Source organism: Arabidopsis thaliana, chromosome 4 (assembly GCF_000001735.4).
Source record: "Arabidopsis thaliana chromosome 4, partial sequence".
Taxonomy (NCBI): domain Eukaryota; kingdom Viridiplantae; phylum Streptophyta; class Magnoliopsida; order Brassicales; family Brassicaceae; genus Arabidopsis; species Arabidopsis thaliana.
In genome coordinates this window covers 13984071-13998789 of record NC_003075.7, presented here as the reverse complement: position 1 = coordinate 13998789, position 14719 = coordinate 13984071, and the positions used below count along the sequence as shown (strand labels likewise).

At 40.6% G+C, this 14719-nt stretch overlaps 6 protein-coding genes across 8 annotated transcripts; 3 read left to right on the top strand and 3 right to left on the bottom strand.

Annotated features, from left to right (window-relative positions):
- Nucleotides 1-185: 185 nt before the first annotated feature.
- AT4G28240 (Wound-responsive family protein) lies at nt 186-1498 on the top strand. Its single transcript, NM_118964.2, has one exon — nt 443-1498. The coding sequence runs from the start codon at nt 551-553 to the stop codon at nt 809-811; it is 261 nt and encodes an 86-aa protein (NP_567802.1). The 5' UTR covers nt 443-550; the 3' UTR covers nt 812-1498.
- AT4G28230 (uncharacterized protein) lies at nt 1483-3011 on the top strand. Its single transcript, NM_118963.4, has one exon. The coding sequence runs from the start codon at nt 1592-1594 to the stop codon at nt 2798-2800; it is 1209 nt and encodes a 402-aa protein (NP_194552.1). The 5' UTR covers nt 1483-1591; the 3' UTR covers nt 2801-3011.
- On the bottom strand, nt 2959-6580 carry NDB1 (NAD(P)H dehydrogenase B1; the record flags this gene model as incomplete). 2 transcript variants are annotated; one of them, NM_118962.5, is made up of 9 exons in its annotated part: nt 5633-6580; nt 5109-5367; nt 4811-5017; nt 4484-4734; nt 4067-4391; nt 3711-3974; nt 3505-3626; nt 3301-3420; nt 2959-3226 (listed from the first exon to the last, which is right to left on the bottom strand). In NM_118962.5, exons 1-9 carry the CDS (start codon nt 5710-5712, stop codon nt 3139-3141), a joined length of 1716 nt encoding a protein of 571 aa, NP_567801.1. In that variant the 5' UTR covers nt 5713-6580. The 2 variants fall into 2 exon arrangements, with proteins under 2 accessions (NP_567801.1, NP_001329053.1); NM_001341906.1 differs by lacking the exons at nt 2959-3226; nt 3301-3420 and having other exon boundaries at nt 3495-3626.
- A 63-nt stretch (nt 6581-6643) lies between these two features.
- EMB1923 (embryo defective 1923) lies at nt 6644-8195 on the bottom strand. The gene is made up of 2 exons (NM_118961.4): nt 7799-8195; nt 6644-7547 (listed from the first exon to the last, which is right to left on the bottom strand). Exons 1-2 carry the CDS (start codon nt 8154-8156, stop codon nt 6859-6861), a joined length of 1047 nt encoding a protein of 348 aa, NP_567800.1. The 5' UTR covers nt 8157-8195; the 3' UTR covers nt 6644-6858.
- Nucleotides 8196-8250: 55 nt separating this feature from the next.
- Nucleotides 8251-11260, top strand: AT4G28200 (U3 small nucleolar RNA-associated-like protein). Its single transcript, NM_118960.3, has 6 exons — nt 8251-8760; nt 8861-9535; nt 9862-10302; nt 10380-10552; nt 10627-10810; nt 10902-11260. The coding sequence occupies exons 1-6, from the start codon at nt 8368-8370 to the stop codon at nt 10980-10982; spliced, it is 1947 nt and encodes a 648-aa protein (NP_194549.1). The 5' UTR covers nt 8251-8367; the 3' UTR covers nt 10983-11260.
- Nucleotides 11261-11279: 19 nt separating this feature from the next.
- On the bottom strand, nt 11280-14095 carry ULT1 (Developmental regulator, ULTRAPETALA). Of its 2 annotated transcripts, none has more exons than NM_118959.5 (3): nt 12824-14095; nt 11998-12322; nt 11280-11914 (listed from the first exon to the last, which is right to left on the bottom strand). In NM_118959.5, the coding sequence occupies exons 1-3, from the start codon at nt 13035-13037 to the stop codon at nt 11740-11742; spliced, it is 714 nt and encodes a 237-aa protein (NP_567799.1). In that variant the 5' UTR covers nt 13038-14095; the 3' UTR covers nt 11280-11739. The 2 variants fall into 2 exon arrangements, with proteins under 2 accessions (NP_567799.1, NP_001190857.1); NM_001203928.2 differs by having other exon boundaries at nt 11348-11914; nt 11998-12342; nt 12751-13767.
- Between the last annotated feature and the right edge of the window lie 624 nt (nt 14096-14719).

The following is a 14719-nucleotide window of genomic DNA, read 5'->3' as shown; positions in this document are numbered from 1 at the left end:
GGCACCACCCCACCCCTCACATAAAACCATCGTTCCATTTTGGTTTTAGGCCGACCTATCGGTTTTTCATTTTCGTATAAAACAAAACAAAACAAAACAAATTTACATTCAACAAAAAAAAAAAAAAAAAAAAACCAAATTACAAAAATAATTAAGAATGGGGCCCACATGAAGGGGTCGATAATTGAAGCAAGGGTGACTCATCTTGAGGATAGGACCCTCTAAGCTCGCCACTTGTTTCCTCATTACTCAGCACTTTCAATTTCCCCCGAGATATTTCACGATAACTTAACCATATCGTACCGTATCGCTTTCCTATACCTGGATCCCACTAATCCATTGTGCACGGTATCGCTTATTTTAGATCTTTTTGAATTTACCTATTTACCCTCACCCCAATATCCCTCTGGCTATAAGTACCAACCTCATCTCTTCATTTCCTTCCTACAAAAATCGAACTAATCTTCCTTTTTAACAAAAGCTTCTCAAATCTTTCAAAGGTTTCCAATTTACGAAGAAAGGATCTACAACATATAATCACTATTAAAGAATGAGTTATCTGAACAAAGTGTGGATGGCAGCATCGTTCGTAGCTGTTCAAGGAAACGCCGATCACGGCGTCAAGTTAAAAAGCGGTCTCACCTCTGCTCACCGTCTCCAACGAAGACTTTCCTCCGATCTCCGTCCTCTCGCCGCCGCAGATCTAACCGGCGACTCTCTCCCTTCGGAAGAAAGACGTCGTACCTCTTCTTCCACTCCCGATGAGTCTCTCCGACAAGTCATGTACCTCAACTGCTGGGCTCAAGGCTAAATTCAGATAATGATGGTCGTGGCTCGCTCATGAACTCCGCTGAATCAGAATTTTTTTCTGATGCAAACTGTATATAGTTTGGTTCATCTGTGGTGGTTGACTCGTGCTTATGAAATCGCTTGAGTCGGATTTTCTGGATGCAACTGTATAGTTTGGTTACATCTCTGTGAATATTAGAATGTTCTAAAAGATCAAAGCAAGCCTTGGATTATGAGAGAACTCTGTTCATTTTCTATATCTTAAAACATCGTTCGCTCACCAACTTTATTACAATCTGGAATCTTGATTGCGATTACCACTAATTTCAACTTTATCCACAGTAAAATACGATTCTAAATTAAACAATAGTACTAAAATATTCCAAAACCATCGTTATCCAAAGAGACAGACAAGTCAGTCACTCCATAATGCTTTTATTTATTTATCTATTGTGGTTGTCATTATTGAGGTAGGTCCTATAATTCATCTTACGAGCAAACTGAAATGTTATATTCGTCGGGCCAATTGTGCGAGGAACAAGAGGCCCACAACGAGATCAGCTCTTGGGCTATTTGGCCCATTTATGTAACTTGGCTTTGAATGAAATCGGAGCGTGGCTGCTTAATCCAACGGTCCAAATCTGACGACGCTCCTTAATGGAGTAATGAGTAACGTCTCCTTCATTTCCAACGGTCAAATAATCCTCAAGAAATACTCGCTTCTTCCTTCTTCCTCCTCAAGTGTCCAATTCTTTCTCCAAACCCTAAATTTCTCGTAGAAGAAGATCAAATCGCTCTGAATATGACATCAATTGAGGCAACAGAAACGCTTAACGCTCCTCCAAAGCTTCAGATCTGGAACAACGCTGCCTTCGACGATGGAGATTCTCAAATCACTTCCGCCATCGAAGCTTCTTCTTGGTCTCACCTCAACGAATCATTCGATTCCGATTGTAGCAAGGAGAATCAGTTTCCGATTTCGGTTTCCTCTTCGCTCCAATCCTCAGTCTCGATCACCGAAGCTCCGTCAGCAAAATCCAAGACCGTGAAGACCAAATCCGCCGCAGATCGGAGTAAAAAGCGAGATATCGATGCAGAGATCGAAGAAGTAGAGAAGGAGATCGGACGATTATCGACGAAATTGGAGTCGCTCCGATTAGAGAAGGCGGAGCAAACCGCAAGAAGCATTGCTATACGTGGAAGAATCGTTCCGGCGAAGTTCATGGAATCATCTCAGAAACAAGTGAAATTCGACGATTCGTGTTTTACAGGATCGAAATCAAGAGCCACTCGTAGAGGCGTTAGTCTTGGACCAGCGGAGATATTCAATTCCGCGAAGAAATCTGAAACTGTGACTCCTCTTCAATCAGCTCAGAATCGACGCAAGTCTTGTTTCTTTAAGCTTCCTGGAATCGAAGAAGGTCAAGTGACGACACGAGGTAAAGGAAGAACGAGTTTGAGTCTGAGTCCGAGATCTCGCAAAGCGAAAATGACGGCAGCTCAGAAGCAAGCAGCTACGACGGTGGGGTCAAAGAGAGCTGTGAAGAAAGAAGAAGGAGTTCTCTTAACAATCCAGCCTAAGAGGCTATTCAAAGAAGATGAAAAGAATGTTTCTTTAAGGAAACCATTGAAACCAGGAAGAGTTGTGGCTAGTAGGTACAGTCAAATGGGTAAAACGCAGACTGGAGAGAAAGATGTTAGGAAAAGGTCGTTGCCTGAGGATGAAGAGAAAGAGAATCATAAGAGGTCGGAGAAGAGAAGAGCTTCTGATGAAAGTAACAAGAGTGAAGGGAGAGTGAAGAAGAGATGGGAGATTCCAAGTGAAGTTGATCTGTATAGCAGTGGTGAGAACGGTGACGAGTCTCCTATAGTTAAGGAGCTACCTAAGATCAGAACGCTTCGTCGTGTGGGAGGGAGCCCTCGTGATTCAGGTGCTGCTAAGAGAGTTGCAGAATTACAAGCCAAGGATCGTAACTTCACTTTTTGCCAGCTTCTGAAGTTTGAAGAATGAATGATCCGCTTATCAATTTGAGTAAAATCCACAACTCTTGTTGTGGTTACTTGATTGTGAATTTGTTTGGTTTTGATTTTGTTTTTCGGCTCGCAGAGCAAGAATCTTTGTTGGAATGCTTAATGTCTTTTCTAAATACACATTAAGATTGTGAGTTTTTGTTATCTTTTGTAAATGTCAGCTTCATGAAGAAAGATTCTTTCAAAAGGTTTTTGCTTTGCCACTCACAAACAAGAAGTTTGGCCACAGCTTTGTGAAATTTACACCAAAAACAAACGAAAAAGAGAGAGACTGTATCTTGGTTTCCTCTTAAACACATTACAAAATGCAGTATTGAGTCAGATGCGGCTTGAATCCCTCCCGAATATGTACCTCCTTGTCCAGTCCGACACCACCAGAGCCCTCGTTCGCCAGCTAACTTGCTTGCTGCATCATTCATGTTTCATGTTTCAAATTCTGTGCATTTACTATAATGAATAAAAGAGTTTCTCAGCGTTTACCTGGCATAAACAGAATACCAGAGCCACTGGGCGCTTTTTCCAGCTGAAACCCAGTCTCCAGGTAGTTCAGCTGCTGCTTGGTCCCCTCCTAGTGGAGCAAATTGTCCAAAGTGCTTGTACCTGTAATCAAGCGAAGAGCTTTCATCTCTATATCTTGGAAGTTTATGAGGATGCAAGGTCCTGAGTTCATTAGATTAGGCATACTGGAAGGGGCGAAACTGATGATGCCCGCCAGTTCTGAAGCGCTTAGGACCTTCAGGTAGCTCTTTACACTGCTCCATCCTGTTGAAGCATTTTGCAAGATAAGCACCTTGCTGGGCAGCGACCTATGCAAACAAACAAGCAGACCATTGACCCTGACATCCTAGATAAAACCCACGATTCTACGCATAGGTGAATTCACCAAGTACCTGAGCAGTTGCAGGCAGGGTTTTCATCTGTGAATCAGCCTCCGAGAGAGCCAATTTGAATGCCTCAATGTCTACTTCTTTCCTTGCATTTCCTTCAGAATCTGCCAGCAGATCGTTAATATGCCTCATATGCTTGCTTTTCAGGTAGAGCTCCACCTGCGGATACCTCACAATAATATCATCAACCACGCCTTCTAACTCTTCCATGGTCAAGGTTCCTGAGTTGTCCGCATCTGCAGCTTTGAATATGTTTGCAATATCCCCCTAAATTAAGATTCACAAGAATCTATCAAGATTTAGCATGCATATGAAAAAAAGAAGGGAATAGCATCAACAGTCTAATGGGGTTCACAGACCAAGATTTTTCGTTGAGCTATGGAAGCACAATCGCCAACTGCATATACATTCTCACATCCTGTCACTTGTAACCACTCGTTAGTTGCCACCGCACGTCTGCCTCCTTGGCCAACTTGCTCCATGAAGTCGCTGATAACTGGACGGGTTCCAACTCCAGTGGACCACAATATCAATCCATGAGGAATACTTACGAGTTCTCCACTTGATTTGACTTTCACTGTGATATCTTTATCAGTCACAGACATTACACGCATTCCAGTCTGAACATCAATACCATCTCGCGTGAACTTTTGTTCAGCAAATGAACTGATACGTTCATCAAACCTGCAACAACCAGTCAACCACTTGTCAAACTCCACAATCAAGCCTGGCATGAAGAAATGATGAAGAAGTCTATAGTACTGTTGATTACTTACGTATTCAGAATATGGTCTCCAGATTGAATGAGTGTTATTTTTACGAGCTCTTTGACTGAAGGGTATATTTTGGTGATATCCTCTATAATAAAGTCATGTAGCTCAGCTGCAAACTCCACACCAGTAGGACCTCCTCCCACGATTACAAAATGAAGCTTTCTTCTTCTTTGTTCCTCAGTGAGGCCAGGAAGGATTGCTTTTTCAAAGCAATCAATCACTCCTCTACGAATCCTCTGTGCATCCTCTACTTCCTGCAGTATTTTTGAAGAAAGGAATTATGAAATTGGGAGAATTATAATCTTCACAAGTTGAAACCATGAAAGTTACCTTGAGAAAATGGCAATTCTCAAGTACACCAGGAGTGCCAAATGTGTTAACTTGAGCTCCCACTGCTACGATCAAGTAGTCATATCCAAGGGAAAATTCTTGGCTTGCTTCAGGATCATCCTTGAAAACTGGTCGACAGTGAACCTTCTGATTAACATGATCAATCTTAAAACAATCTGCTTCCCACAATTCAATTTCCCCATTTTTCTGATAACAACAACAACAGATACTATTTAAGTAAGAACTTAGCAGATGGTGATGATGCCTGCATACAGTTTGAAAGAGAGGCCTTTGTTACCTTCTTGGTTATATTACGGACAGACTCCACAATGCTTCTAGCTTCAACAGTTCCACAAGTGACGCTAGGTAACAATGGCGTAAAGGCAAAGTAGTTCTGGGGAGACACAACCTGAACATCGTAGGAAGTTATGTCGAGATCTTTAAGGAAACTTATACCAGCCCAACCAGTCCCAAGCACAACTACTTTCTTCTTCTTATGCTCCTCCTTTTTGTTAGCTTCTTCGTTAGCATCAGCGTATGCCACTATACTTCCACCGCTGCAAATGTGTAAGAATACACAAACACACTCTCAATGAGCAATTCCCAAATGTGATTTTTTTGTTCACCCACAACAAGAACTTAGCTAAAGATACAGAACAAGCTAATCAGAAATACTACAGTTAAAGTTAGGAAAATATTGAGATTAAAGGCGGCAAAAGTCAAAGATTCGAGATACATCGGATTTGAGAAAAGGAAAACATCTAAGAAAGGTCCCGACTTTTGGAAAGCGATGACAAAGTGAACATTGAAAGGCAATGAAACCTGAGAGTGCCGAGGAGGAGGAGCTTAGAGGCAAGTGGAGCAGATCGAGAGGCTCTTCCGAGAGAGGAAAGTAATGTCATTTTGGTGAAAAGTCTTCAGAGGTTTGATTCTGAGAAGACAAAGTTGAAGAGATCCAAGAGAAACCTCTGACCGAGTTCAAGTACTGAGCTTTAGTAGCGACTTTTCACTAATTAAAAACGCTTAGTGTCTCCATAATCCAGATGTCGTGGATACAAAGTCTCCTTTTTTTATCTGGTCGATTGATTATTCAAGTTACATACAATTGATTAGCTTAAGTTAGTTACAATTGATTAGCTTGTGCCATTCGGAAATCGTGCAACCAATTATGTGTGATTAAATAAGAACTATTATATTGATGTTGCACATGGATATGTCGTCAGATTCAAGTTTATGTCGCAACACAAAATTTGGTAGAAGGGTCAGTTTATAAATCAGCACACATCCAAGGTCCAAAGCCCACAAGAATGGCAACACTCTATTAATCCCACAAATTCAAGCTGTCCTCGTTTTTGTTTGTTTAGCAATCGATCCAATTCACATCGAATTCAACCGGGTCAAGAACAAGCGACTATTTTGATTCACAGATTCCAAATGATTTTGCTCATAATTAGCCAGTTTCAGACAAATGCCAAATCTGGAAAACAAAAAACAAAGGCAAAAACGAATAAATGAAAATGAAGTGGTTTAGCGGATAATTTTAGAGGCTAAACTATGATGAACAAGTATGCCTCCACGTTAACACCGCAGTTCAATATATGCCTCGAAGACTAGCTTTGTTTCCGTGGTTTTATATCGAAAACAAGCTAAAGGTGATGTGAGGCAATCTAAAAACAAATCCTTTCTCCCCCAAAACAGTAAAACCATGTACACAGGTGAAAAATAACTATAGAAATCGAACAATACAAAGAAAATGCGGACTAAATGAGATGTTAGGAGGAGGAAGAAGAAGGTGGTGACGCTCCGTTATATAGGGTCATTGTGAAGCCCTAATTACAGCTGAAATCTACTTAGATGGCTTCTAGCTAAGAAATAGCCCACCACCAGTTCTCGAAATGGGCCGTATTAACTAACATTATCCAAACAGAGAAACAAAACCTTTTTCTTGTATCATCAAAAATTTCTCTTCAAACATTGGGGAAAGGTACAACAAGTTACAACACAAACTAGTTTTGTTCGTCTCTAAAGTTCTTTGTTTCAGCAGAGAATCAAACAATCATCCAAGTCAAGTGTCTGTATCCAGCCCATTTTGCAGCAAGTCGGACGCCAATGGCTAATGCTGCAGCCAACAACGGCATTGGTGGTGCCCTCCTTAAGATCTGACTCTCTTCTTCTGAGGAGGTCTTCGTTGAATTGTGATACATGGCTAGAGCCAGATACCCTGTGATAGCCACCACTCTCACCCATGGCTCCCCTACTCCTGCCAGAACAGCTGCAGAAGGAAGAGCCGAGGTCACATCGTCTCTCTTCTTTATCAACCGCGAGTACCCATACAAACCTAACAAGACAGTCCAGAAGAACGGCTCTGAGATATAACTCTGCACCGCTGCATACCCCACCAGACCCGCAATAGTTACCACATACGGCTGCTTGCTGATTGACTCTGGTGCAACTGCTTCTCCTATAGCAAGCACTGAGGATGCAAGAAGAATTACCGTGGTTAACTCTCTCACAGGCGTGTAAGCCACAATCCCGGAGTAGAACGCCCTAACACTGTACATTGCAGTCTCTACAAGGCTGATGAGAGAAGTGATGGGATCGCCTATAAAGTGGAAGACAAGAGCCAATGCAAACTTCGAAAGGTCTCCCACAAACGCAAGGATAGCGAAAGCCGCTTTTCTCCAGTTGGATAGCTCAAACAAAACAGCTCTCCACGCATAAACGAGAAACCCCAGCGCTACAACAGAAGATCAAGATGTTACTTCATTTATCCAAAGCTTATTCGAACTATGCAACAAGGTATACAAAACTCGAATTCACTAGACTACTATTCAAATGCTAAACCAGAGTATAGTCCCTAAATTCCAATCTCAGGGTCTTGAGTCAGAAATGCTTCAGCGATTGAGAACAAGAACAAAAATTTGATTTTGCTACAAGACTTATGATTCACGGTAACTAAAACGAAGCCAAAAGTAAGCAGAAACGTACCAACAAACCATGGCCATATAATTGGACTATCTGGAGCTTCTTTGGTCAAATATCTGAATCTATCAGGCATCGTGCTCTCTCGTCTCGCAAATCGCTCCGCGTCATCTTCAATCCCACCTTTGGGTGCATTTTCTTTCTCGCACCTCGTCAAAACCCTAAGTCTCACACTTGGAAACTTCCCCGGAGCCACAAAACGACGGAGACTCGCGCCGGCATTTAAAAACTGTGGCGGAGAATTTGTAAGCTTATTATCACCATTAAGAGAAGAAATACGCGACACAGGAGAGAAACGAATACGAGAATTGCGGCAGAAGAAGGAAGGAGAAGACAGAGAAGAAGAGAGAGCTAAAAGCGTCATCGTCGTCTTCAACTTCTAAAGCTTTTCCCCCAGAACAACAACAAATAGCTCATAGCAAGAGTTTTAACATTGGGCCGTGATAAAATTAGACGTAGGCCCAATAGCTTCTTACTCTTACGGCCCATTATATAATAACTGAAGAAAGAAGAAGAAGCATTAAGCGTTTGCCCTACCGTTATCAGTCCCCGCCGAGAATCGAGAAGCAGCAGCCATGGCCGACGTAGTTCAATACCGCCTCGAGCGGATGGTTGACGAGCTTGATGATCTAGAACGAAGAGAAATCTTCACTCGTGCTGAGATAGCTGAGATCGTGAAGCAGCGGCGTAAGTTTGAGTACCGGCTCAAGCGTCCAAGCCCACTCAAAGAAGATTTCATAGCCTATATTGACTATGAGGTTAAGCTCGATGAGCTCCGTCAGCTACGGAGGAAATCGGTGGCGCGTGTGACTAAGAAGAGAAAGAAGAAATCAGTATCTGATTTCGCCGGTGTGGCTAGGATTGTTGAGATTTATAGATTGGCGACGATGAGGTATAAAGGTGATATCAATTTGTGGTTTAGGTATCTCGAGTTTTGTAAACAGAAGAGGCATGGAAGAATGAAAAAGGTAAAAGATTTGAAATTTGCTGGTTGCTTTGTTAATGATTTGTCTTTGGTGGGTATATGTCGATGTTTAATTGCGTTTATATTATCTGAAACATGTGTAGGCATTGGCTCAAGCAATAAGGTTTCATCCAAAAGTGGCTGGAGTGTGGATATATGCTGCATCTTGGGAATTTGATAGAAACTTGAATGTTACAGCAGCTCGTGCTCTTATGCTGAATGGGCTGAGAGTGTGTTCAAACTCTGAAGACCTGTGGGTTGAGTATCTGCGAATGGAACTTACTTTTCTAAATAAGCTGAAAGCTCGTAAAGTTGCCCTTGGTGAAGATAAAGGAAGTTTGGTGCGTGACACGAAAACCGTTGAGGATGAGCAATGGAAAGATGAGAACAAAGAGTTATTTATGTCGCTAGATGAGAAAGAAGGAAATGAAAAAGAAGAGAATGACGAGGACTCTATTGTCGAAGATGTTGAGGATGTGACTGAGAAAGTTGATTTCTTAAAAGAGAAAGGGTCCAATGTTCTTCAGACCATCTATAGTGGAGCCGTTGAGGCTATTCCATCTAGTTTTGACTTGAGGAAGCGTTTTTTGGAGATTCTAGAGGCAACAGACTTAGCGCATTCAGATGAAATGCGCAATACCATTCTAAGTGACCTGAAGCGTGATTTTTGCAATGAACCTGAATACTGGAATTGGCTTGCAAGACATGAAATGAGTGGTTGTATTAGCAATGAGGCAGGCCTAGAGTTTGCAAATCCTCAAATGCAAAAGGCTATTCAGGTAAACAAATCTTAACTTATGACTAGGGGTTAGAAATTTATTAAATGCTGAAATCTGTTAAAGAATGTGGCGGCCATAGTTGTGCTGCATTTCCTTAACATAGATCAAATCTTTAGTCTTGATTTTACGCTCACTCTTTTTGGTTTGAACCTGAAGTCAAATTGCCTAGTTTAATAATGTCGGAGAGGACAGGTGGAACATTGGTTATGGGGGGGCTTTTCTTTAGGACTATACTAACTTGCTTTACCACAATCTGTTTCGGCTTAGTAGTAGAAACTAGAAAGTACAATATCTGATAGGTCTTAAATCTTGTCCCCTGAATGCAGGTTTTTGAAGAAGGCTTGCAAACTGTTACGTCAAGTTCTATGTTTGAGATTTATATAAATTTTCTGATGGAGGCTATTGTACAGTCAAACGGCGACGAGAATGAAATCTCCTCTTTGTCTAATCCGATCATTTCACATATCATAAACGTGTACCAAAAGGCTGATGAAACTGGCTGTTTGACTGAAGAGCTTGCTGATGAATATGTTTCTCTGTACTTGAAACTGGAAAAGACTCATGAAGCTCAGAAGCTAGCAGAAAAGCTCTGCTCTGAAAAATTTGCTGGATCAGCTAAGTTGTGGCTTTCAAGAGTTTCCATTGAAATAAGATCACTTTCAGAGAACTCATCTCCTAGTAAAGCAGATTTTCAGACAGTCTTTGAGCTCCTTTCAAATGCTTTGAGGAAAGTACCGATCTCAGAATCTGAGAGCTTGTGGCTAATGGTATGTGACTAATATATTTTCTAGACAATACACTAGTTTGTTAAGACTACACTAATAAAATGCTTATTGTATTGCAGGCTTTTAATTTCTTTGCTCATCAGCGAACTTATTTGGACAAACTTGTAGAGATGTCCATCCTATCAGCAACCAAAAGCCATGGGAGCGACCATGTGTTTTCTCTTGCTTCCACAGTGGTGAAATTTGTTCTTGAAACAAAAGGGGCCCACAGTGCGAGGAAGATATACAAGAGGTGAGTCACTACTCCTCCAGTCCCTTGAGTCACACATGGACTTTATTCTCACCACTGTTACCGTAAAACTGCAGGTTCTTGGCTCTTCCTGGTCCCAGTCTTGTTCTATACAAAGGTTGCATTGAAATAGAGACCAACCTCATATCAGTAGGTGATAAAGATGGTCTCAGTAATGCCCGGAAGCTGTATGATTCTGCTGTTGCAAGTTACGGTCAAGACGTGGAGCTGTGGAAGAATTACTACTCATTGGAGACAAAGGTAAAGTGGATTCTTAATACCCTGACCAAAACCAATACTATGACTTAGTGTCAAGTATGCTAACTGACAATCTTTCTGATGTTTATTGCAGCTGGGAACATCAGAGACAGCCAATGGAGTGTATTGGCGTGCGAGAAAGACTCTGAATGAATCCGCGGATTTCATAGTTTGATCTCTGATTTATAGGTAGTCTAGTATGTATGATGAAGGAAACACTATGTTTGCCTCGTATTTGTGGATGCAGGTTTCAGTTATGTGATCCTTAAGATATGAATTTTGGTTGTAACAGAACAGGAGTCGATGTACTACTTTATGAGTCTAGTTATACTCTAAAACACTTTTTTGATACAAAAACATGTTGAAGTTCATACATGCCTCTACGTCTTTGGTTTCACGTTTCACATGTTTCACATGTTTCTGATGAATTTATTCTCGTATCCTCTTTACCTGGTGACGACTTGGTCTTTATGATTCTAATGTTTGTTGTTGATAATAAAAGTATACATCACTTAAGGGATCCCATATGGTTACTGTGTTCAAAACAAGACGTCAGGGCTTTTTGGGTATTAAGAAAATGTCTCTTTCCATGTCCCATCTCCTAAATGGCTAAATCACAGACCGAGTAGCTGTGCCATTGACAACTTCGTCTCACAAAGCTGTCAACAGCTAATAAAATAAAGAGTAACAACAAACTATTAATAACACTTTTCCCTGCCACTAGCCAAAAATCTAGACATGCACTAAACTCAGGCATGCTCGTCTGCATGTTCTTCTTGGAAATCAACTTTTTCTACTTTTTTTTCAATTGCTCCATTCACAACCCATAGATAAGATAATTAACTGTTTGGAGTTTTAGAATAAGTTATTAAATGCAACGAACAAAGTCTGAGACAGACATTTTTTTTTCTTTTCTTAATGGACTGCCTTCTTCAAGCTTTGACATTGCTGGTGAAGTCGACACAAGTCTGGCAAGTACACTCAGAGAAACGGCATAACTCGCAGCCAAAACAGACGCAGGAAGTGCAGCCTTTGCAACTAGGTGAACGTGTGCACCCTCTGTACACCTTCCTGCTCCCTCTCTCTTCTTCCTCCTCACATGTTATCCTACGACCACCACACCATTCATTGATATAATACATCATTTGCATCAAACTTAAGTACATACAAGGACAACAAAAGACACCTACTTGTCGTATGGGAAATCTGAGCATTTCCAGTTTGGATCACCCATTGCATTGTGGTGCAAGCGGCATTCGTCTCTGCTCCTCAGCCTGAACCTCCTCTCTTTACCACAATCGTTACACCCAACAAACTCATCTCTATGGCAAACTTTGGCACCTTGTGATCTGTTTGATCTACTGCACTTCTTTGATGATTCATTGTAGTACTTGAGCAATACTGTCTTTGACAATGGAACCTTTTCGCCCCCAATGATAACCCACACATTGTTTTTCCACTTCCTTGCCGTTTCTCTTCCAGAATGCTTCTCGAATGCAGCTGGTGTCAACTTGTCTAGCATCATACAATCAAAACTGTTCAAGTCAGTCACTTTTACTTTCAAAGAGAGCTCTAAATGAGCATCTATACCAAATAAGCTAGAGATGGAATTGTTAGCTACAAGATACCACAAGAACTAGGTTGCATCAAACTTTGACATACACGTACAGCTAAGCGAGACATATCATTTGTCAATAAAGCTACCACTTGGCCAGTAACAAAGAGACGCATTACCATTTACAGATAAACAGACAGCCTAAAACATTACTGTGGCAAATCAAGTCATTTCATTTTCTACAAGAACGGATCTAGCTAGCATACACTAAGACTCATTGATAAATATGTAATCATGCTAAAGACCCTAGCTTTACCAGCCCAATGTGATAGTAGCTAGACAGAGACAAACGTTTAATCTCACACACATTCACATGTAACATGCACACAAATCAAAACCCATTTTCCCAAAAGCATCAGAAAGACACGAGAAAGAGACAGTAGAGACAAAAAAAGAGAGACCTTCATCGCAACCAGGTGTGCATTCGCAGGTGATTTCAAGGTCACCGGTGGGGAAAACCCTAAGTCTAGCAACAGCATCGCCGTATCGGTGACTGGTACAACCACACATGACCTCAACGTAATCGCCACCAACATTGACCCCACTCATCTCTTGTAGCTCCTCTTGCTTAAACAACATGGACCCACATTGCATCTCTCCCTCATTGTTCGCCATCACTCTCTCTCTGAGATTTTCTCCTTATAGCGTATGAGGAGAATGAGAAGAGAGAGAGAAGGAAGAGGAAGAGGAAGAGGGTAGAATTAGGAGATGAGAGAAGAAGGAAAGGCCTCGTTTTGGGGTATAAAAGGAAAGCCCTAAAGGAGCACGCATCTCAAAAGCCGTAAGAGAGATCTGATATCAAAGCAAAAGCTTATTAAGGGCTTTTCGGGAGAAGAGAAGAGAGAGAAATAAATTAGAAAGAGAGCTCTTTTAGTTTAGCCTCTCTTTGGCCTTCTTGTGGTCTTGTGGTTATAGTAAGTAACAAAGAAACTCTCTTATACAAACAAAACAAAAAGGATGCGAATTAGCTGGCCAACAAAACAAAACTCGTGGGGGCATGGGACCTCTCCATTATATTAATGTTTATATACAACTATGTTATAGTATGTATCACCTACATAACATTGTATTGTATATAGGGAAGAGAGAGAGAATTTCTATGGTTGATAAGAGGAGCAGGAACAGAGGCGGTGGGTGAGAGGCTTTTGATAAGACATAAGAGAGAAGAAGTTGAGGAATAGGGTTGTGTCAATTGTTTCAGGTTCCTCTTTGGTTTTATAATGTCATAACTCCTTTTTCTATTTCTTGTACTTACTTCTTTTCAAGAAGTTCTTGATTTTGTAATTTTCAAAGGTCCTTTTTTTTTCCTTTGAGGTTCTGCAAATTCTTGGCTCTTCCCTTTCACCAGGATTCATTGGTTACCGAGTCATTTCACCACCACACCTATTGGCTATTTTTTTATATAAAATAAAAGTTGAAGAAATATATAAAGGTTGGTTTGTTTAATTGTTAAAAGAAAAGGTTTAATCAACTAGTTGTCTATAAAACAACTAGTAACCAAGTACATGACGACGACGTCATTGACATCTATGCCTGTTAGGTATTCTGCAATGCGCTCAAACCCCAAAGTCATATCTCTATATTTGTAGCTATATGTGTTCGAGGAACTCATTTTTTTAATACGGATGAGGATACTAGTGTTGTATGTAGACCATATGATTTATATATGGTATATTTGTTGTTGTTGTTATCTTAAGTACATACACAATGGATGGGTTGCAAAACAAAAACAAAAAGTACATAATGGATAAATGAGAATTAAAGAAAATGTCGCCAGTTTTTTTTTTTGAAGAAAGTGAAATAATTATGTCAACATCTTTACAGAGACATGAATATGAATAAGTTGTCAACACAATTTTTGTATAACAACATCTTTACTTTGAACTTTAAAAACTCTCTTTCCTCCTAGTTGTTCCCAAGAAACTGAAAAAAAGAGTAGCGGATGGGAGTGAACTTATGGATTCAAAACATTTATTATGGGCTTGGGGTTTAGAAGTTTACGAGCCTTGGCCCCTTTCTGATTTCTACTCAAAGTTTTGTCATGTTTTTAAACTTCTCATATTTTGTTTTTGTTTTTAAGATGGTGGTTATAAATATTCGAATATCAAGTTTGCAGCAACGATGTTAGGTTCTTTCCACTTCAAGTTTTATTTAACACAAAACCAACTAAAGATGAAAAAGTAGCTTGCTCAACGCGTTCTTATTCAACAATGAGGTAAATGCAACATAGTGGATGGATGATGAGCTAAAAAATGATGGTCAGTTCTTATCTTCAACTACATTTTTGACGACCAAAA

Excerpts from the sequence above, each read along its gene's own strand:
- AT4G28200 (NM_118960.3), top strand. The coding sequence starts at position 8,368 with ATGGCCGACGTAGTTCAATACCGCCTCGAGCGGATGGTTGACGAGCTT. Across the intron at positions 10,553-10,626 it reads GCGAGGAAGATATACAAGAG|GTTCTTGGCTCTTCCTGGTC; the intron begins GTGAGTCACTAC and ends GTAAAACTGCAG. Across the intron at positions 10,811-10,901 it reads ACTACTCATTGGAGACAAAG|CTGGGAACATCAGAGACAGC; the intron begins GTAAAGTGGATT and ends TGTTTATTGCAG.
- ULT1 (NM_001203928.2), bottom strand. The coding sequence starts at position 13,037 with ATGGCGAACAATGAGGGAGAGATGCAATGTGGGTCCATGTTGTTTAAG. Across the intron at positions 12,343-12,750 it reads GGGAAAATGGGTTTTGATTT|TTTTGATTGTATGATGCTAG; the intron begins GTGTGCATGTTA and ends TGACTTGAACAG. Across the intron at positions 11,915-11,997 it reads TCAGATTTCCCATACGACAA|GATAACATGTGAGGAGGAAG; the intron begins GTAGGTGTCTTT and ends TGGTGGTCGTAG.
- AT4G28240 (NM_118964.2), top strand. The coding sequence starts at position 551 with ATGAGTTATCTGAACAAAGTGTGGATGGCAGCATCGTTCGTAGCTGTT.
- EMB1923 (NM_118961.4), bottom strand. The coding sequence starts at position 8,156 with ATGACGCTTTTAGCTCTCTCTTCTTCTCTGTCTTCTCCTTCCTTCTTC. Across the intron at positions 7,548-7,798 it reads TATATGGCCATGGTTTGTTG|CGCTGGGGTTTCTCGTTTAT; the intron begins GTACGTTTCTGC and ends CTTCTGTTGTAG.
- AT4G28230 (NM_118963.4), top strand. The coding sequence starts at position 1,592 with ATGACATCAATTGAGGCAACAGAAACGCTTAACGCTCCTCCAAAGCTT.